Raw genomic sequence first — 22407 nt, forward strand, 5'->3', positions numbered from 1 at the left:
GTTCAGTGATTAAGACCGTTTTTTTTAGTAATTCATTTATTTTTCAGACTATCACATGGTCATCGACAGAGATGTCGACTTCGTGTTCGACGAAGAAGATTTGGTGAGAATTCCGGATGGAATATTCTCAGCACCGGTGGAGTCTTCCCAGTGTCCCTCCGAAATCCTCCCACCAGTCCGACGGTCTTTGTGGAGAAAGTCCAAAAGATCTGTTGGCCGTGGGCTAAGGTCGATTTGTCGGAGGCTAGGTTCTTGTTTGTGAGATTTGTTTTTCATATACACGTGTTGTTTATTGTTAATTATTAAGATTATTTTGTTTTGTTTACATTTATTTTGTTTATATAGTTTATTTGATATATTTAGTTACATAGTTTATTTTATATATAGTTTATAAAGTTTAACGTTAATTATTTAGATTATTTGATTAGTTTACCTACTTTTTTTTATTATTTTGTAATACACTATAGTCTATAGTCATGTCAACTGTTCAAATTGTATTAAGTATTTTTAGTTTTTTATAACACTACACTTTAGTTGTGTTCGTTTTTTATACAAGACAGATTTTATGTTCATACATTTTTTTGTTTTAAATAACTGTTTTATTGTGAACTTTGTAATATAAAATTACAATAAACTTATATTTCTTTCGGTATTATGTAATATTCATATTTTTCTCATCCTTAGTATATTCTTTGCTTATCCAGTGACTGTCTGCGACAATTAAAAATATACTGACAATTTCAAGGTATAACATAATTAAAAACTACAATTATTGACTTATTTAACTTTACACGCAGCTGAATAAGCAATTTGGCAATTCCTTTTTAAGTCGTCGAATTATTGGACCCAATTCACACTGTTTGAGTGACGATGGAACAAAAATATTTATGCATGCACATAGATTTGGATAAAGTTATGTATAGTAACAAATAAATAGCAAGAATAAAAAATATCAACATCATAATGTTTATTGAGACATACATTACAAAGTACAAATTATTATTATACATAAAATCTATGTATGTTGGTCATAAGAACAAAATAATTAATTCTGAAATCGAGTCATCAATATGGTTTACGAGTTTTATTTTTTAAACTTACTTTTGGTATATGTTTTAATGACGATTTATCAATAACAACTCTTGAACTGTTATCATCCTTTGGAGTCCAAACATTTAATATACCAGCTTCTCCCCCTGTTATAATTGTTTCACTCTGAAATTAAAAATATATTTTTTAAATTAGTGTAGCTTAAAAAAAAAAAAGTAGATATGTTAAAATTATAATTAACTATATTTTAGTTTAGTCGATAGGAAATTGCCTCCTGAGAGTAAAGTGGTGATGACTTTTAATGTGCCGTACAAGCAAAATTTTGATTTGAGCAAAGTTAATTAACTGTTGGGCGTTTGGATAATTATGGTAGGCTTGCTCCAGAGACCCGACTCCAAAGGTCATTATGGAAAGTTTATTTGATAAATAAGAAATCAACTTATATATTATTATATATTGAAATAAATCAATGCAACTTTAAATAACTTACGTCATAATCATACCAACTGCATCTAACTATTTGTTTGTTACCCTTAAATAATGTTCTGGGAGTGACTACGTGTTCACCGTCAATATTTAAAGACTGTAAATGTTCTCTAAGAAAATTAAAATAACCATTATTACATTATATGCAATATATTAAAACACGTGTAATCATTTACCCTTTGCCATGATTATTTCCAACTAACAACATGACATTACCATTTTTGTCTGCTTGGTGACAATTGATTACTTGACTGTATACGTCAGGTTTAATCTAAAAGTTAAAACAAATGTAATTGTTGTTAGCGTAAATTAATAGAATCGGTACATACGTTCATTGATTTACTAATTGTATCTCTGGGAACAGTTGTAAATGGTTCAGAATCTGTGGTATGCCATAGTTGTAAATCTTCTGTATGTGTTACACAAGATATAATCCAATCTTCATTTTCATCTTTCAGCCAATTTAACATACTCTAAAATATAATACTGCTGATTAATTGCTTCTATAATAGTGTTATGATAAAAATCATATATTATCCATGCTTACAACAGATGAATTTGTATTATACGTCAATTGAAGTGCATCTTTTTCAGTTGTTTGTGTAATATCAAACATATTAATAATACCATCAGTAGAACCACTTATTACAGTTTTTTCTTCTGAAGGATGAAACTTAACCTAATAAGTAGTATTATAACATTGAGAGTACACGTTTAATCAAAATAAAATTACAAAACAAAAATATTTCATGTCCAAGTACTTGAGTTATGTCGTCTTGATGGGTATCCCAATAACCGCCTAGTAGTTTTGTTGATCGTAAATCCCAGAATAATAAAAATGAATCATCTGTCAACACTTCTGTTCCTGCTACTAAAAATCTTCCATCGCACGATACATCAAAACAAGATAATGGCTTCAAACTTTGGTCAGTGTCATCTAAAAAATATATAGATATGATTAAAAGACATTCTCAGTTTTACACAATGCAACTAGTGTATCATACAAAAAATGTAAAATGTTTAATTGTTATTATGACACGATCACCCGATGAAGAACTAAAAACTATGCAAAGGATATTATAATTTAAATTACATTTACTTCATAATTCTAACGTGCTGCACATTAACGTCACATTCCTTACCAAAAGTATAAAAATTTACCTATATTACATTATATTGAATTACAATATAAATAGTTGTAAATTATATGAATAATTTATATATTTAGTTGATGGTGGTGGCCACACAATACGGGCCTGTCAGAGTGTCTTAATAATATTGACCGTTGTGTGCTCTAAATATCTATTTATATTGTCATTAGTTTTGACTCGTGGCATGTACAATATACAATAGGGTATAGAGACAATATTTTTTGTCTCACTTCTTTACTGAACGACCATGAAGCCGACACTGATCAAAGCTCATTTTTATATGCTAACGTGTTCATAGTTTTAACCTATTTATTAGAACAATAGAAAGTTTTGGTTTAGAAGTTGGCTTAATGCAAAGAAGAACTAGCTAGATATTACATCAAACGTTCATCAAGAACATTCTTTGATGTTTAAAACCACGTCCACATATACTATTACTCCTCTTGAACTACTTGACTCGGGCTCAGTAGATAAATTCATGAATAGTACCTTTATAAATTGAAGAACATTTTTCTTTGGTACGCAAATCCCAAAGTTTGATGGTTCCATCTTCGGATCCGGTAAACACTATTGAAGAATCAGTATTATTTTTTCCAAATCTAAAAAAATGTATAACTAATAAATTTGTACACTTAAAAGTGAATAACTTTACTGCTTATTTTTGTTAATAGTATTTTTTCTGTTAATAAACGTTATCATAAAAAATATCAGAAATAAAATGATGTAATAAAATAAAATGTAATTACTTAATGTCAATGATCTTTCCATCATGCTCATTCAATACTTGAACATCCTTATTTTCAGAGTTAAGATTATAAATTTTAGATGAATAATCTGATAGTGCAATTGCTACTTTCAACAAATTTCCTCTAAAATTATTTAAACAAAAGTTATTAAAAACAAAATACATAGCTTGGTATATAAGACGTGTATTTCATACTGTTTTTGAGCATCCAAGTGCAAAATGTAAACATCGTCTAAATTAATAGCTTCTTCAAATGATAAATCATATTTAACCGTGTATTCAGATTCTTTAGAACTGTCAAAGACTGGTGGTAGTTCATCATTATCTTCATCATCAGAAGAATTTTCTATTTCGTCATCAAAACGAATTTCTTGTGAACTTTCATTGCTAGAGTCTTCAGATTCATCCGAGGATAGTGTATCTATTTAAACAAAATTTAACACTTTTTGCAACACCGTTCATTAAAGGTTTAATAATAAATCAATAGACGTTTAGTGGTTCCTTAAACTTAATTAAGTAGCCGGTGATTGGTCCATTCAATTTTAATGAACCATTAAATGTATTATTTTATGTTATTAACTGTACCCACCATCATCGGTTTCGTTCAAAGTCATTGCAACAACTATAAATTTGAAATACAAATGATTTTATTAACAATAAGTACAAATTGATGAACTTATAGACGGTTTATATTTTTATTGAATTATTATTGAATTAATGTGATTTAGTACGATAGGTAGAAATTAGAATACTAGAATGTCGATAGGCACGTGTTGTCGTTTATAAAAGCATGTTAATTGTTATCATTTATGATTTGAACGTGTGTTTGATAACGATTTTAGTTTTCACAGGACAGAGATTATTCATTATGTAAACTTATAGTACTACCACTGAATAATTGTGATAATACCGTCTTATTGTCAAAGCACCAATGACCGAGCCACAGAATAAATAAATAAATTTATAATAATTAATAAACTAATCTACGATTCTAAAATAATGCTAGTATTACGTTTAAAACAACATAGACTATAGCTTATAACAAGACAAAATAGCCAACCGTTGTATAATATATTATAATAATATACCTATCGATGGTTTTTTATATCGCTATTCGTTATTGTTTAAATTTGTTAATGTGTTAATACTTACGTGTTATGATTTATGAACTATAATAATCTTTATCAACTAAAAAAGATTGCCTTTCAATTTTAAGGTATTTTCCTAATTTTTCAAATAATTTCTAAAAATTTGTTGTTTTTAAAATAATTATTTGTTGAGACATAGGTACATTAATTCTCTAATTTCTATTGCAAACAATAATAAGTATAATACCACACAGAATATTGTATTTTCAAATGACAATATATTATTATGTTCCTTCTTACTTTCTGTTTTTAAAATTTAAATATTATTACTTGTGTAAAAAAGTGACCAGTGTTACCACTGGTTACATTTCTATATTATAACCTATAAACTACTTTGTACATAATTATTGTAAAATATCCAAATTTTGCCGCCAATTTTGTTGATGTTTTGTCCATTGAGTAGCTATGGGCTATCTCTTTATTGTTGTCTGTCGATCGCCTTTTAAATTTTAGAGTCTAGAACTGGATTTATATGACTTTGTTATTACTTATTCGTAACTAGTAATTAGTCTCCCAATTGTAATTTGTGTTGTTCAAACCTTTTTTTCGTTCTACTTAATTTTCTGGAACGGATAATAATCGGTTTCATCATCACAACTTTTATTATTTCAATCAGGTAATTGAAAAAATAATATTTTGATTATTATAATGTTAAAGAATGTGTTGTTATTCACCGTTGTAACGATATTTTAATTATAATTACAGCTATGTCTGGTCGTACGCCACAAAGAAACGGCACCACAACACCGAGGGGAGGTCGAACCCCTTCGAGAAATAATACTACTCAAAGGGAAAGTCGAACTCCGTTGAGAAATGGCAGTACAACACCTAGAACTAATGGTCGTTCCCCAGGCGTTAGGACACCAGGTTCTGTCGCTAGTCGTCGAGGTTTAGTTTCTGAACCATCGTCGCCCGCACGTCGTTTTATGACTAGTCCTCTAAGAGGACTACGAACTAGTGAAGTGGATTTGAGTTCGCCCATTAATTATGGATCTCCTCTAAGCTCGGTTGATTCACGGGCTACAGGTTTCACGGCCCGTAGCGGTAGTTCAGCACAACGTAGTAATTTATCAGTTAGCCGTCGTCAAAGACAAGTGGATATCAGAGCATACGAAAATGGTGTGCCACGTACAGACGCGGATAATCAGGATGTTGCTCCTAATTTAGTCATATGGGGTACTGATGTTGTGGTTGACAGATGTCGCAGTAGATTTCAAACGTTCATTGAAACATTTTGTGTTAACGAAACAGAATCCCCGCATTACATGACCAAACTGAATAATGTGTTAGAAATGGAAATACCCTATGTAGATGTAAATTGTGGTCATCTGTATCAATTTGATTCAGAATTGTACCATCAACTGATATGTTACCCTCAAGAAGTTATCCCTGTATTTGACACTGTTGTAAATGAAGTATTTTTTGCAAAGTACCCGGCTGCTGATTTAACACATGTGACTAAAGCCTTACAAGTCCGCCCTTTTAATGTTCAAAAAACTAAAAATATGCGATTCTTGAACCCTGAGGATATGGACCAGTTGATTACGGTGTCCGGAATGGTAATTCGCTGTAGTGATATTATACCTGAAATGCGTGATGCATTCTTTCGCTGTATTGTTTGTTCTTATACGACCATAGTGGAAATCGATCGAGGTAATATTGCTGAACCTACACTGTGCCCTCACTGTAATACAAATCATTGTTTCGAGTTGATCCACAACCAGTCCCATTTTACCGACAAACAGTTAACTAAGCTTCAAGAATCACCTGAAGAAATGCCGGCCGGTCAGACTCCGCACACTGTAAATTTATATTCTTATAACGAGCTAATTGAAACTGTGCAAGCCGGTGATCGGGTTTCTGTGACTGGTATTTATCGAGCAGTTCCAATGCAAGTAAACCCGAGAATGAGAAATTTTCGAAGTGTGTATCGAACACATGTTGACGTTCTTCACTTTTTAAAATCTAACGATAGCCGCATAGCTTTTTCTGTCGAAGAAAAAGACAAACTAACCGAGGAACGAGTTGAGTTATTAAAACAGCTATCAAAAACCGAAGATATCTATGACAGATTAGCCAATACTTTGGCCCCGTCTATATATGAAAATTGTGATATAAAAAAAGGCATATTAATGCAGCTGTTTGGTGGAACAAGAAAAACATCCAAAACAAAGAATCACCTAAGATCGGAAATCAATTTACTTTTATGTGGTGATCCGGGAACCAGTAAATCTCAGTTTTTATCCTATGTCTATGACATTGTACCAAGAAGCCAGTATACCAGTGGTAAAGGCTCATCAGCTGTCGGAATGACTGCCTATGTTACCAAAGATCCAGAAACCCGACAACTCGTTTTACAAACGGGAGCGTTAGTATTGGCCGATAATGGTGTTTGCTGTATCGATGAATTTGACAAAATGAGTGAATCTGCCAGGAGCGTTCTACACGAAGTAATGGAGCAGCAGACTTTGAGTATTGCTAAAGCGGGCATTATTTGTCAGTTAAATGCGAGAACTTCCATATTGGCTGCAGCAAATCCATGCGAGTCCCAATGGAACAAAAATAAAACCATTATTGAAAACATACAACTACCGCACACTTTATTGTCTAGATTCGATTTAATATTTTTAATGCTGGATCCACAAAACGAACAATATGATAGAAGATTAGCTAATCATTTAGTTTCATTGTACTACAAAAGCGAGAATTTCGAACATGATGAACAAATGGATACAACGTTACTTCAAGACTATATTACGTACGGGCGAGAAAAATTCCAACCCATTTTAAATGAAGAAAGCAGACAAAAACTCATTCAATACTATGTCAACATGAGAACAGTAGGTAGTGGTCGAGGACAAGTATCAGCTTACCCGAGACAATTGGAATCTCTTATTCGTTTGTCCGAAGCACATGCTAAGATGAGGTACTCAACTGTTGTGGAAATGCAAGATGTAGATGAAGCTTGGCGGTTGTACAGAGAAGCGTTGAAACAAAGTGCTACAGATCCTTTATCTGGAAAAATAGATGTTGGTATTTTAACTACGGGTCTTAGTTCGGCAGCCCGGCAAAGGCGACACGACCTTGCGGAACATTTGGCTAAAGTAATAGGTAGCGAAGCCAAATCTACAGTTTTTAATTATCAAAAGTTGTTAAACGAAACAAAATTAAATTTTAAATTCCAAGTAACGAGAGAAATGTTTGATGATGCTCTTAAAGAAGTTCAAGACATGGGACGTATTATTATAACCGGTAGAACTACTATCCGAAGCGTATAAGTTATTTTATATTATTTCTATTTTAAGAAAAAAAAAAATCATTATTTTACTTTTAAAATATAATTTTTTTTGTGTTTAATTTTATTTATGAACATTATTTTTCATTATAACTAGTTATTTAAGTTAATAAAGTTTAATAATAAATAAAATTGTATAGTTTTTATTAAATGAAACATTATTTAATTTTGAAATAACCAAAAAAGATAATGGACTGAACTTGCTGAGGCTAAATAGAAATGATAAGACATTTTTTTTATTTTGTACCGACTTAAGTTAAAACCGTGTGATTTATTATTTTATAACAGAACATAAGTACACTAATTCCACTATTTAAAAACATGTTATATTACCAAACGAATGTTTTAATAGCATTGAGCTGTTTTTCACTATTTAGAATTTTAGGAAAAGAAAACGGGTCTGAAAATAACTTGCAACTGAGAATAATTGAAATACAAAAATAGTTTATTATAGGCAATTAGTTTATATGAGAAAAAATAGTTTCCTCTTGAAACAGAAATTAATTTGTATATATGTATATTTATTAAAAATAATTATACATTGGTACCTTTACTGTATACAGTATTTAGGATGGAAAAATGAATGAATGGGTGGCTGTGTATCAAATGTCAGTACATGAAAATAAAATAGTTTTTAAACCTATTTGTTTAGATGTCCATAATCAAAATATACTTTTAAAAAAAATACATTTATAATCATATTTTATTATCATTGTGTGTTATTGTTATTCGTATAAAATTATAATCATAAGTTTACACTTGAGCTGCTTTTTTAGCTTTAACTAGTTCAACAATTTCTTTGAATCTTTTCATACATTCCTTTTTCGTTCTAGTTGGTACACATTCAGCTATTCTATCCCATCGATCTTTAATGGCCACCGGATACGTTTTGAGTGCTTGTTCCAACAGCTTTTGTTCTTCAGCCGACCAACCGGCTTGGCGTTCCGAAACCTCTTCAGGCATATTCGCTTCGCATTTTTTCTGTTTTTCAAATTGGTCATAAGCGTTGGCGTTCATCTCAGACTTCAATGCGTTATCAGTGAAATTAGCATTTTGCATCGACTTAGCTTTCGCTAATACTTGTTTGGCATTACGACCACCAATCTTACTGTGCTGATTAATAAAATTAGCGACGGCTTCCCAACGTTGATTGGTCCCTGCTGGGAATAAGTTCACAGCCTTAATTAATAATTGTACATCTTCTGTTTCCCAGTTGTTGTTGTTATTTTCTACAACTTTGACTTCATTTTTAATTACGTTGTTCATTTCAACTCTGCATTCCATTTGTTTAAGTTTTTCTATTAGCGCCTTGCGACCTTCTTTTTGAAGAGCCGCAGCCAGTTGTTTGAGTTGATCAACAGAGAGCTGATCGCATATTTTCTCAACACCAGACATTATTTCTATCACATTATCACCGTTTTGGATATAATAGTTATTTGTATTACACAAATCTCTAATATGTTTACGTTCCTTTTTTAATGCTTTCTTCTGACTTTCTTTTTCGGCCTTCAAAGCATTTCGTTGTGCTTTCTCAGCCGCTTCACGTTCTTCTTTTTCTTTTTGTGCTTTGGCTGCTTCTTCTTCTCTTTGCCTTATTTCTTCTTCTTGTTTTTGTCTGATTGCATCTTTTTTCGCTTGTTTCAAGGCCGCTTTCCTTTCTTGTTCTTCTTTTTTGAATTTTAAGAGTCTTGGGTCATTGGCATAGGCTAAATCAACTAATTGTCTAATTCGAGTACTTTCTTCTTTTTTTAATTTGGCACGATTTGCTCGGTTTTGTTTTTCAATCCATCTACGCTCTTCACGATCGGTAGCTTGTTCTCTATCTTCTTCATCAAGATAAGAGAACTCTCGCCAAGAGTTAAAGCTATACCAAAAATTGTAAAAGCGATCAACGTGATCACGGCTACTATTAATATCCCCTAATTGTGGTACTGAATTCTGTTCGGACCATATACTATTACGAGCAAATACTGGACCAAATAATTCGAAGAAATTAGATTTTTTTGCAGTATCTTTTGATGGTATGTCATTGTCAAACTTGGGATCAATAGAGTCAAACGCACGCCTTTTTAATTTGTTGCCAAGAATTTCCCAAGCTCTTGTGATACAGGTGAAATAATCATCGTCTCCTTGAACTTTTTCTCCAAGCTTTTTTCTTTTGTCTGGATGATGATTAAGAACTCTTCGTCTATACGCAGTTTTGATTTGGGCTTCAGTTGCTTTAAAACGTAATTCGGAGAGACCTAATACCCTACATAACAAAAAAAAATGTATAAAAAACATTAGTTAGCTTTAACTCAGAATGCATGAAAACTTAGATTAAATATAATGTAGACGGGCAACACCCATGTTAAATGAATTTTAAGAGATTTTCTTTGAATTTCATTATAGTATAAGCAAAATTAAAAGCGCTAAAATAGTGCTGACAGTTGTTACATTGACGTTGCCTATTTACAGTATATTTTACCTAAGATATAAGTAATAAGTCATTAACTTTTCTTTTGTATTACTTACCGATAATGATCCTGATCTTTCCATTCTTTAGGATCTAGTGTTTTCAAATAAATAGTATCCGATTCACTTTCTTCTATAAATGAAAAATCAGTATCTTCTATTTCATCCCCATTAGCAAGACTTTTATCTTGAACAGTCGATCCTGATAATAATGTCAATATCCAGGGGCCAACAGTTTCCACTTTGCGAAGTTGAACATCAAAAATAGGAGGTTTTTCTTTGTCCTTCATTGTATAAATTGATTTATCACAATATACTCACAAAAGTGACCGTCATACGAACCTAAACCATAATAATAAATTATTTCTAATGAAACACATACTTAGATAATAATAATAATAATAATAGTTTGTTTTATTAATTAACTGCTAAATTAATTTATATATATACACACTAATATAGTGATGATGGTCGTACTCTCATGTACCTACTGTTCAACAGTGAACATATTTTAAGATACTTCAATGTTAAGCAAAATTATCAATTATACCTAGCTAAGCATTACAACATAAACTAAAAATGAAATATTGTTTTTACCGTCTAATGAAGCTAAATTGAATGCCAAGTAAAGCGGACAATCTTAACTCAACTAAAAAGATGAATTTTATAGTAACATTTTTTTGAAAAATAGTTATTCAACATAGTGGTTTTTAGGTTAGGTGGATTTTTGCAAAAACCAGGGACGTTAACAATTATCTTCAATGTCAAGTTTGTTTAAGATATCTTTGTAAAATGGTATATTACACCGAATGTACATTTGTTCACCAATACTGTCGCATTTTAGTTTTTACGCATATTTAATTAGTAAACCCTGAAATTGCAACTAACGATTGTGAAAGAACAAAGAAAAACAGGTTTTATTATAATAAGTGGTATAGACAAATTAAAAATGTACTAATTACTAATACATACACAAAATTACCAACCGAATAGATAAATGTACTACATTTAAATATTCGAAAGTTAGTTTTTGAAATAAATAAATTATAATTATAAGTATAATAAATAAATTATAATAAGTTATACATATTATATATAAACAAAAAACAAAAATGAATATAACTATTAGGAAGCACTTCGAGTATTCAAATTTATAAGCACTATCAGCATACAGGGAGTGCATATAGGTACTATGGTCTATGGTTCGTGACTTATGTCGAAGGACTTAATTCTTAAACCACAGAATAAAGAAGTAATTATAATATGTAATTACTAATTAATTCTAACAGTACAATAATATCTGGAATTGTAAAGCCACAGAATATTATTATTATGAATGAATTTTAATTTGCAACTGTCAACATGGCGGCATTGGCTCGTTATCAATTTTTATCAATATTAATTTACATACACATTGTCAATTCAGTTCTCAAAAGAAGGTTTTTTGAAAACGGTCGTTAATATTATCATGTTATTGCGTATCAAACTTTACTACTTATTGAAATTTGAATAATTTTAGGAAATAATCATTTCCAAATACTAAATAAACTACATTGAAAAAGTCAAACTAATAATATTATTTTTCAATTTGATATAATAGTGCAAATATGACGACCAGCCAAAAGCATCGCGAGTTTGCAGGAGAACCTATGCGAGACAAGCCTGTTGATGACCTTGCAGGTATTGGACAAGTAAATGCTGGAAGGCTTAAAGAACAAGGTTTTACTAAAGTAAGTGTTCAATATTATTGTTTTAATAAGTTAGCTTGAATTTAATAAATAATAATAGATTTTCTATTTGCTAGTTAGTTGTCTTTAGTTATTGGTACTAATGTGACTAGCTCCTATCTTGTTAAATTAGTCACTTCCTTGATCGTATACTGTAGAGTCCTCTTATTTTGAGTAAATTGTTACTAGTTTCTAAATTAGATAACGAATTTCAATTAAAAATAATTACTAAATAATAAAATTGATTGAATATTATTATATAAGTTTATTGAATATAGTTTCCCTAAATTTATAATTATGTATACAATTATGCGGACTTATTATAAAACAATTAGTAGTGTGCATTACACAAAATTACTACTTGTAGAAAAACAAAAGTTTATAATATAATACAAATATACAATAAATAATAATAATTAAAGTAGAACATATGAGATAATTTACGTTTTAATATTTTTTTAACCATAATGGTTTTTGTTTTGTTTTATCATTGTGATTATTAATTTTTAATTCAACTAGTGATATTTTTTATTTATCTTGCAGGCATACAATGTTTTGGGCCAGTTTCTACTTCTACAGATGGATGAAGAATTATTTTGTGATTGGTTAAAAGATTTAATTAAAGCAAATTCAAAACAAGCAAAAGATTGTCACGCTTGTCTTAAAGCCTGGTGTGATGAATTCCTTTAGCTATTAAGACGTGTAAAAAATTGGAAAATTTATTTTGTATTAATATTACTTCTACAATTTTAATTTTATTAACATTATACATAACTTGTAGAAGTTTTAAATCATTTTGTTTTGAAGTTTTGAGCATTAAATCTAATATAAGATGTATTACATTTATTTTCTTTGCTTACAATAAAATATAGTACTTATTTTATAAACTAATCATATAACAAAATATACCTTGGTTATGCTCATGTTTTTTTATTTTTCATGTCTAAATCGTCAACTAAAAATAAATCTAATGTATGATCATAAAATGAACAAGTAGCAATTATTCTACAATTTTTTTTTGGAAATTCGGCTGCTTTTTCAACGTTCATATGACACCAATCTGCTCCGTAGAATAGCCTGGTTTCTTTTTCACCAAACGATGTACTAATATTGGCTAATTTCTCCGATGTGTCAATTATGTGAGCTGCGTTAAACATTGACGCGCTCAACAAAAATTCTTGCTTCAAAGGTTCCCACTTTAGTCTCCAAATACCTCCGCCGACTTTGGTATTGGAATAACTATGTTTCATATTACGTGTATCCCATAATCTGACAGTTTCATCATAGCTAAATCCCAAAATTACATTTCAGTATTTGTTTAATGGCTTTTGTCGAAATGTTTGTTGTTAATACCTTCCCGTAGTTAAAATATTTTCCCTGACCATATTGGCTGTGCACGTCGTAACTCCTTGCTCGTGTTCACTGTTAACAAATACAGGTTTATCGAAATCTGTACGTTGGTCGTAACATTTAAACTTACAATCATCACCACCTGAAAAAAAAAAATGTAATATTTAAACAACCCTCCTACTTGGTATATATATTTTGTAGGCAAGCGATATTCAGAAACAATGCTCCTCTTAAACAGAAATAGTCTTAAGATTTACCTGTGTACAGGATATTGTGATTCCAAAAATCGTATGCAACTATCCACGATTCATAATCGTGTGCCTTGAAACTACGCAGTATTCCATCACTTAAATTAACTAATGTGATAAACCCATTAGAGTCACTAAACGCTAATTGAAATAACCCATTTGTATTTGAATTGGACCATGCGATCGATAAACTCATATGGGACTCGCCACAAGTTTTTGGAAGATCAAAACTGGTGAAAATATTCAAGCATGGGTTCATTTCTTGTTCATCTAAACAATATTTTTCAAAAATATACTATAGTTCATAAATGAACATGTAAATTATCAACCTAAACTGTAAACGCTTATATGGTTTCCCGACAATGCAGCAGCTAGCAATATTTTTCCAGAATATAAACAATTGTTCCATTTCAAATCTAATACTGCATCTTCAGACAAACACTGGATTAACTTAATTGTAGATTGATTTTCTAAAGTGAACAAGTTTATAGCTCCCGTTTTAGTTTTACTTTCCTCGTTAAGTTTGTATGTACCACATACGAATATATGATGGTATTTTTCAATTGGACACCATTCCACTGTATCGGCTGGATAAGTGGTGTCAAAAGAATCCAAAATAGTTACATTATTATCTGAATACATCTAAAAATAAAAATAAATTACAGTAACAGGACATGATAATTACAACAATTTAATTATAGGCAGAAAAAGATTTAAGAACTATAAAAATGTATATTAATATAATGTAAAAAATGCACATAAAAAATAACCAAGATTTAGTTTAAGTCTTTATTTATATTAAAATGTTACAAAAGTATATATAATATGAAATTAAAATAGGAAAAAAAAAAATACTAAAATTATTTGAGTCGTATTAACATTTTACGTTGCATAATATGTTGTATTTCGCCTCTTCTAATCATTAAATAAATAACTTTATCGATAGCTCTTTGGGGATATTTTTGCCTTAGAAAATCTTGTATTATGCTAAACTCAGATACTTGGGATCCTATTGGGAATCGACGTTTTAGTTGTTTTTCAATACGCTGCAATGTTTCCGTGTCTTCTTCGGTTGAAAAACCTTCAACGCCAGATAAACAGCCGGAAGTAGCTGCACTCAGAGTAGACACTTGGAATAACCTTAATGCTTCATCTACGTGGGTATCTGTGGCAAATGGTTGAAGTTGCATTTTGGCCAACGACTCGGAAATACGTATTATAGCTTCCAACTGTCTCACGGTGATGGGAATTGCAAGTCGCTTTTCGGTTTCCAATTCGTGGCAGCCGGTTCTCATGAGGACATAACGACTCTTGAGTTTCTCTCCCGCGTCTTCAGACAATCTAGGACCGCAGCGTTGACGACAATAATTCAAGAATTTTTTTATTGTCGCCAGTGGTAGTTCTCCTTCCACTTCCTGTTGACTTTGACCGTTCATCAAGTGAACATTCATAATGTGTTTAGCTAACGTCATATCTCGGTTTTGATTATGTTCATCCTTAATAATGAAGATCATATCGAATCTGAAAAATATTTCAATACAAAAATTATTATAAAGACAATAAATAGTAGTTTTCACTACACGTCTTTTAAAACACGATGCCAGACAGCAGTTTACAAGATTGTTACCTTGACAAAATTGTAGGCATAAAATCTATGTTGTCTTCGCCTTTACTATCGTCCCATCTGCCAAACACTGAATTTGCTGCCGCCATTACTGAACATCGGCTATTTAACGTAGTCGTAATACCAGCTTTTGCTATTGAAATTGTTTGTTGTTCCATAGCTTCATGTATTGCAACTCGATCGCCTTCCCTCATTTTGTCAAACTCGTCAATGCAAACAACACCACTATCGGCTAAAACCATAGCTCCGCCTTCGACAACAAAATTATGCGATGTTGGATCACGGGTAACAGAGGCTGTTAAACCGGCTGCAGAAGAACCTTTGCCCGATGTGTACACGCCAATAGGCGAAACTTGTTGAACAAATTTAAGCAGCTGTGACTTAGCTGTACCGGGGTCTCCCAAAAGTAAAATATTTATATCTCCTCTACGAGTCAAACCGTCCGGAAGTCTTTTACGTGAACCTCCAAATAATAAACAAGCTATTGCTTTTTTAATATCGCCGAAACCAAAAATGGAAGGAGCAATGGACTTGGCGAGACGGTCATAAATGTCAGGCGAGGATGCTAATTTACGGAAAAGTTCTTCATCTTCCACCGATGTAGGAACTGCAGTAGTAAAACCTCCTACTTGGTCATCAAGCTGAAAACCCAGGACTCGTAAATACGGAGCACGGACACCAACCACAGTTCTCGAGTTTTCAGCGAGTTTTTGCTTCCTTGAAGTTTTCACCTAATATTTAAAAAATATATAAATGGATAAGTTTAAATTTTCATTTATATTTTATAAATTGACATTAAATAACAAATATTTAATTACCTTTTTTATAGAGTATACGCCAACCACCATGACTCGATTACCAGGCACAACACGTTCACATAAGTAGCGGTCGCAATACAATTGTACGTGACGAGGCATTTCTCCTTGAGGTGTGGAATCACTTAATTCTTGAAGTTTTAATATTTGAGAATCAACGCATTTGCATTTATCGGGTATGATAAAATACGGATCCAAAGGGCACTGGGGACGTCCTGCTTGTTCGGTTGAACATTTCCTTGGCAAGACATAGCCATCCATACCTGGTTTCACGGGCAGATGAGGCAAAACATTGCGGCAAGCTCGACATTGCAATGTAATCTCTGTTGCTTTTGCACGAATACTTGAAGCGGATACAACTATTCCAGGAATTTTGACCAAACGAGAAACTGATTCGGATTTAATTGAGCGCAACGAAGCAGGCAAAGAATTGGTGGCCAACAGTATTTGAATGCGTTCTATATCATCTGGATTGTCTGTGGCCACTAGTTCTTGAGCTAATTCAGTAGCGGCTTCTTCAAACGCGGGTAAATGTTCAACTGGTTGCTTATACAACTTGTCCGCAAGGTTCTCGTCGAACCCGGCTAGGTCTTCGATATTGATTTCCAGCCAAAATTGGCCTAAATTGCAGTTCCGTTTCAACGAATCCCTGTACTTGTAGTTAAAATTGTCTTCGTTGTATGTTTTCAAAAAATCTTTAAAGGACTTTTTCAAAGTTCTTGAGTTTTGTAACGCCGATCCCAAATTATCATCATCGCCGAAAGTATCGGAAAAAAATATACCAGGTGTATCAAAACCTTCCATATTTATAGGTGTATAATGTAACACTTGGAACAATAAAATGTAGTAATTATCGTTGAAATTCACTCAAGTTAATTTGAAACAACACAATATATATATATATATGTATAAAGATTTTAATCATAAAACGAAATACAACGTGAAATGTGAACGGTAAAATTCACAAAATGAAGTCAAGTTAATTCACAAAGCGTAAAGATTAGTAAAACGCGGGAAAACTTGTTGATTGAAATTGAAGCTAGTAACGTATAAGATGTCACCTAAAGAAAAATGATAACAGCCATAACAGTTTAATCATAAGGAAAGTGACATGTTTTTTCGCTTATAAAAACAGTAAATACAAATTCTCTTGAGTTAGGCAAGTGATTTAGGCACGCGTGGAAACGATTATTTAAAAGCGTGCACACATAATTTACAATAATATATTATATTATATATGTCAATTAATACTATAAATAAAAATAGTTTTAATTTATATTTTAAAATGATTTTGTTAATTTACCACTAATCTGGTTGGTTGCCGTCAATGATTGAACATTTAATACCACCGAAGAACTGTTGATTACATAATATATTTTTTTTTTTTTAAGTAGTTTGCATATTATTATATTTAATAATATATGAATTTGAGAATCGATTCTCCTGATTAAAAATTAAAATATGTTTCGTTCGGATAGTCGGCTCAGTGGTTCCCAAAATAATACAAATTATGTTAACCTCACAGTCGCAGGCATAGATAATAAAAACATTATTTTATTGTTTTTATTATCATTTATCTATTGAGCATGGTCTCACTTCAAGACTCCCCATTACCCAAGTCTTAATGTAACTCCAATATACAAACAAAATTATATTGCGTGTGGTCGTATTAAAAAGTTTTCGGTTTTATTGCTGTTGATTTATATCAAGAAATCAGAACCCTGACCAGTGGTCTCGTAGCTGTTTAAATAGTAAGTGCCGAATAACATCATCATTGATAACATACATTGTTTTATTTATTTTAATTAACAATCTACAGTTTACGGCTTACGGAATCTGATGGTATGATAAACAAACAAAAAAATAATTACCAGGTAAATGCAATTATCAATAACATTAGTATAAAAGAACTTGTTTCAAAAAAACTTCATATTATTTAACTTCTTTTGTTTTTTAAGTATGAAATAAACATACTCAGATGATCAGAAACCAGATAATTTGTCGTCATAATCTCAATAAATTAATAGTTTTTTGTAAATACTAATGTTATGAAAAACATTTCGTTTCACTAGTGAACTAACTACACTTATTATAATTTGTACACAATTCTATGCATTCATTGCTCGTAGCAGATATTTTCTATTGCTTTTTGAAAAATAGTTTTATGTTTGGCTATTAGTTTCAGAGAAACTTGCAACAAAATGAGTGTCCATGTCGAAGTAGATTTAGTAAATGGATATATTTTTGAGTCTGAAATAGAAGTGGAAAAAAATGTACTTTTCGACGAAATACAGCCATTTGTCTGCGATGTATGTAAGAAATCTTTTAATACCAAAAAGATAATAAGCCGACACATAGCTCAATCACATAGTTCACACTCGATAGCCCAGAAAAGCACAGGAAAACAAGTCAACAAAAAAACTTTTATGTAAGTCATTTTTTATTTATTATAATTAATTATCAATTGTTTAGTCCTTAAAATGTTTGCACAGTATCGCTTATTACTCATATTTGTTGTAGTGTTAACAGTACGAGTAATGAAGCGAATAAGAAAATTAATAAATGTTTTTTGAAATCGTGGATGGAAACGGACAACAGTAATCAAATAACAACGAAGAATAACGACAAAGTTTCAAATGAAAAGCGGTTATACCAATGCGATTTTTGTCAAACTTCGTATAACACTAAAAAGCAAATAACATTACATATCATAAAATCCCACAAAACTTTAACTAACAAACTTGGCAAAAAAACCAACCCCATGCATCGCGATAAGTATGCTGAGCAATTTGCCAAAAACATCGGCCCACCCTACAAATGTGGTATATGTTTAAAGGAATTTACTTGTAAAGCAGGCCTCACAGTACACACACGAGTGCACACCAGAGAAAAGCCCTACAAATGTGTTATATGCTTAAAGTCATTCTCTCATAGTAATACCCTTGCACTACACCTACGCATGCACACCGGAGAAAAGCCCTACACGTGTGATCTGTGCTCAAAGTCATTTTCTTACAGTAGTAGCATCAGAGAACACAAACGAATGCACACCGGAGAAAAGCCTTATAAATGCAAACTTTGCTTAATGTCTTTTACTCGAAAATCCAGCGTCAAAACGCACAAACGACGCGTACACACTACAAACGTACAACTAAAACCCTACAAGTGTGATTTATGCTTCAAGTCATTTTCTGAAAAAAGCTACCTCGCAGCACACAAACTTGTGCACACTGGTAAAAAGCCCTACAAATGTGCATTGTGCCTAAAGTCTTTTATGTTTAAAAGAAACCTTGCATCACACTTGCGCGTGCACACTGGTGAAAAGCCCTACAAATGTGATGTGTGCTTGAAGTCATTTTCTGGGAACTCAACACTCAAAATACACAATCGCATACATACAGGCGAGAAGCCTTACAAATGTACGGTGTGCATAAAGTCGTTTACTTTTCGTTCATCCTTAATAGCCCATGAACGCTTTCACTCTGGTGAAAAGCCCTACACGTGTGATCTGTGCTCAAAGTCATTTTCTCATAATGTCCTTGCGGTACACAAACGCACGCACACCGGAGAAAAGCCTTACAAGTGTGACGTGTGCTTGAAGACATTTTCTCAAAAACCCCATCTCACACAACACAAACGCATGCACACCGGGGAAAAGCCCTACACGTGTGTTGTATGCCTAAAGACTTTTTCTGGAAAATCTCAACTCACAAGTCACCAACGTGTGCACACTGGTGAAAAGCCATTTAATTGTGATGTGTGCTTGAAGTCATTTTCTTATAGTGGTGGCCTCGCACTACACAAACGCGTGCACACCGGGGAAAAGCCTTACAAATGTGATGTATGCTTAAGATATTTTGCTGAGAAAAAAACACTTACAATACACAAACGCGTGCACACCGGAGAAAAGCCTTACAAGTGTGACGAGTGCTTTAAGTCATTTTCTCAAAAACCCCATCTCACACAACACAAACGCCTGCACACTGGTGAAAAGCCTTACAAATGTGATGTATGTTTAAGACCATTCACTCAAGGCTCCGATCTCACAAAACACAAACGTATACATACTGGCGAAAAGCCCTACAAATGTGATATATGCTTAAAGTCATTCAATCAAAAATCTCCTCTTACAGTACACAAACGGTTGCACACAGGTGACAAGCCCTAAAAATGTTGAAATATTTTCTTCAAAACTAATTCATCACATTAGTTATAATTTCACAATTGCGTAGATGCCGATAAATAGCTATAGTATGTGTACTTATAATATTTTTCTCAAAAATCTAATCTTGTATAACATAGCTGGGTGCACAGTCAACAATTCATTATAGTTGTTTAACAATTTGGCATATTTTATATTCTTTGGATTATATTTTTATTTCATTTTATTTATGTTCTTTAATTTTTTTTTACTAAATGATTTTAGATCATTAGATATTCAAGCGATATGTTAAATAAATATTTTACAAAAATGGTTATTTATCTGAATGATTAAGATGTGACCCCACTTCACTCTGCGGACATTTTGTTAGTGATTGCTCACATGACGTATTATTGATAGTGAAAATGTATAGTTTTATTATTAACTTTTTTTTTCTAAATAAAATTATATATATATATATATATATATATTATAGTTTGTTAATTTTTTAGTTAATATATTTTACTTATTGACAGTTTTGTAGCAAAAACCTTTTAATTTTTACTTTAACTGCAACTTACAAATAAATTATTATTCAAGTTTGATAATATGTATTGTAATTACAAAACGCTCAATATTCTACATAAATAGATTTGCCTGTCCGTGTTTTTTTAAAATAATTGTGTCCGTAAAGCGTTATGTTTTCAAAAATATTATTTTGTCAAGACGAAACCCGTGCACATTGCGGTAATGAAATTTCAAACATGATCTTTGCACCTTAAGATTTAAAACACTATAGATTGTCGTTGCTATTCAATATGGTGTTTAATTGTGACGTTTCTTTAAAAGTGACGTCTCTTTAATTTGGGCATATTGAACTTGAGTATACATTTAATTACGATAACAATGTTTTATCAAAACGACGAGACGTTAAAATTTTGAACAAACTAAAACACACAAATGATAATTCTTTTTTTTTTTTTAATTATAGTAGTATATTTCAAAGAATAAAATACATTAATATTAATTATTGAAGATTTGTAATAAAAGAAAAATTTTTTTTTTTTTTTAATCATGTTTGTTTTCTACTAAACTATTAAAATGTATAACGTAATAATATATTCAAGTTATCATTAAATACCTCAGTCTGTAATATAATATATTATTATTTAAAAATAAACAACAGTTTCAAAATACAGTACAAACTTACCCAAAACATATGGTACTTTTAATGAGATAAAAAAAAAAAAATTAAAATAACAACTATTATTTAAAGACATGTTGTAAATAATATTATATTAAAAAAAGACTTTAAGGTTAAAATTTTACAAGTATAATATAACTTTATAATATTTTTGGTAAATTCGGCTACTTAGAAATCGTTATTATTTTTAATCGCGATTCGATATATTTTACATTTATGACACTTTGGGTAGGTAACAAACGGGCGCTAAATATATGTATAATATTACTTTGGTCCCACTAAAAAAAAATCTTAGAAAAACAAAAACAAACAACTTGAGTAAAATGTATAAACTATATAATAAATAAATATAATTAATTAATGAATACGATAAACAAAATATTTAAACATTATTTATCGTAATATACGACAATATTGAGGGCTTAACTATAGATATATTATCATAACTTCTACATTATATATTATAATAGAGTAATGGCGACAAAAATAAAAGATTATTATTACAAACAGGTGGGCTAAAGGAAAAAAAAATCATTTTAATGATATTTTTTGTAAATTAATTAATTCGAAGGGAATAAAACAGATCGATCGGTTTCGGATGGGAAATTGTTCCGACAGTAATGGTACGATCGGTCGATACCTACACGGAAACCCTGTACAACTATTCTCGTCGTCCGTCGACTGACCCGTAAAACTGACTAACTCTAAATGATTATTGTTTGTGGTTTTTTTTAATTTAAAAAGTAATTTTAAAATATTTAAATTCCAAACTTATAGCTATAGAATTAAATTCCAATCATTGAGCATTACGAGTATTGAAAAAAAAAATCGTCTGTAGCTAATCCGACGACAGATATATTATTATTAATTATAATAAATCTTCCATTGGGTTACAGATAATATATTGTGATTAAATTAAAAAAAATAAAGTTAAAAACTACTTTAGAATATAATATACATATATATATA

The 22407-nt window shown here is 31.2% G+C and overlaps 7 protein-coding genes across 9 annotated transcripts; 3 read left to right on the forward strand and 4 right to left on the reverse strand.

The window, feature by feature from the left end:
* Nucleotides 1-950: 950 nt before the first annotated feature.
* On the reverse strand, nt 951-4231 carry LOC126832905 (WD repeat-containing protein 89). The gene is made up of 10 exons (XM_050563944.1): nt 4022-4231; nt 3628-3853; nt 3434-3556; nt 3177-3286; nt 2298-2473; nt 2084-2215; nt 1866-2009; nt 1713-1807; nt 1541-1646; nt 951-1215 (listed from the first exon to the last, which is right to left on the reverse strand). The coding sequence occupies exons 1-10, from the start codon at nt 4044-4046 to the stop codon at nt 1066-1068; spliced, it is 1287 nt and encodes a 428-aa protein (XP_050419901.1). The 5' UTR covers nt 4047-4231; the 3' UTR covers nt 951-1065.
* A 740-nt stretch (nt 4232-4971) lies between these two features.
* LOC126832896 (DNA replication licensing factor MCM4) lies at nt 4972-7969 on the forward strand. Its single transcript, XM_050563930.1, has 2 exons — nt 4972-5196; nt 5286-7969. The coding sequence occupies exon 2, from the start codon at nt 5288-5290 to the stop codon at nt 7856-7858; it is 2571 nt and encodes an 856-aa protein (XP_050419887.1). The 5' UTR covers nt 4972-5196; nt 5286-5287; the 3' UTR covers nt 7859-7969.
* Nucleotides 7970-8302: 333 nt separating this feature from the next.
* LOC126832903 (dnaJ homolog subfamily C member 2) lies at nt 8303-11062 on the reverse strand. Of its 2 annotated transcripts, none has more exons than XM_050563939.1 (3): nt 10927-11062; nt 10390-10671; nt 8303-10126 (listed from the first exon to the last, which is right to left on the reverse strand). In XM_050563939.1, exons 2-3 carry the CDS (start codon nt 10617-10619, stop codon nt 8629-8631), a joined length of 1728 nt encoding a protein of 575 aa, XP_050419896.1. In that variant the 5' UTR covers nt 10620-10671; nt 10927-11062; the 3' UTR covers nt 8303-8628. The 2 variants fall into 2 exon arrangements, with proteins under 2 accessions (XP_050419896.1, XP_050419897.1); XM_050563940.1 differs by lacking the exon at nt 10927-11062 and adding an exon at nt 10784-10920.
* A 692-nt stretch (nt 11063-11754) lies between these two features.
* On the forward strand, nt 11755-12979 carry LOC126832908 (barrier-to-autointegration factor-like). The gene is made up of 2 exons (XM_050563946.1): nt 11755-12059; nt 12600-12979. The coding sequence occupies exons 1-2, from the start codon at nt 11937-11939 to the stop codon at nt 12744-12746; spliced, it is 270 nt and encodes an 89-aa protein (XP_050419903.1). The 5' UTR covers nt 11755-11936; the 3' UTR covers nt 12747-12979.
* LOC126832907 (diphthine methyltransferase) lies at nt 12472-17565 on the reverse strand. The gene is made up of 5 exons (XM_050563945.1): nt 17397-17565; nt 13984-14296; nt 13664-13924; nt 13410-13548; nt 12472-13343 (listed from the first exon to the last, which is right to left on the reverse strand). Exons 2-5 carry the CDS (start codon nt 14294-14296, stop codon nt 12977-12979), a joined length of 1080 nt encoding a protein of 359 aa, XP_050419902.1. The 5' UTR covers nt 17397-17565; the 3' UTR covers nt 12472-12976.
* Nucleotides 14453-17055, reverse strand: LOC126832899 (DNA replication licensing factor mcm5). The gene is made up of 3 exons (XM_050563935.1): nt 16097-17055; nt 15282-16009; nt 14453-15175 (listed from the first exon to the last, which is right to left on the reverse strand). Exons 1-3 carry the CDS (start codon nt 16895-16897, stop codon nt 14515-14517), a joined length of 2190 nt encoding a protein of 729 aa, XP_050419892.1. The 5' UTR covers nt 16898-17055; the 3' UTR covers nt 14453-14514.
* On the forward strand, nt 17178-20653 carry LOC126832902 (zinc finger protein 883-like). 2 transcript variants are annotated; one of them, XM_050563938.1, is made up of 4 exons: nt 17178-17844; nt 17913-17967; nt 18273-18521; nt 18614-20653. In XM_050563938.1, exons 3-4 carry the CDS (start codon nt 18295-18297, stop codon nt 20259-20261), a joined length of 1875 nt encoding a protein of 624 aa, XP_050419895.1. In that variant the 5' UTR covers nt 17178-17844; nt 17913-17967; nt 18273-18294; the 3' UTR covers nt 20262-20653. The 2 variants fall into 2 exon arrangements, with proteins under 2 accessions (XP_050419895.1, XP_050419894.1); XM_050563937.1 differs by lacking the exon at nt 17913-17967.
* Nucleotides 20654-22407: the final 1754 nt, after the last annotated feature.

Source organism: Adelges cooleyi, unplaced genomic scaffold (assembly GCF_023614345.1).
Source record: "Adelges cooleyi isolate 19-005CV unplaced genomic scaffold, UGA_ACOO_1.1 ACOO_flye_CR_arks_rails_tigmint_CR_PRNA_167, whole genome shotgun sequence".
Taxonomy (NCBI): Eukaryota; Metazoa; Arthropoda; class Insecta; order Hemiptera; family Adelgidae; genus Adelges; species Adelges cooleyi.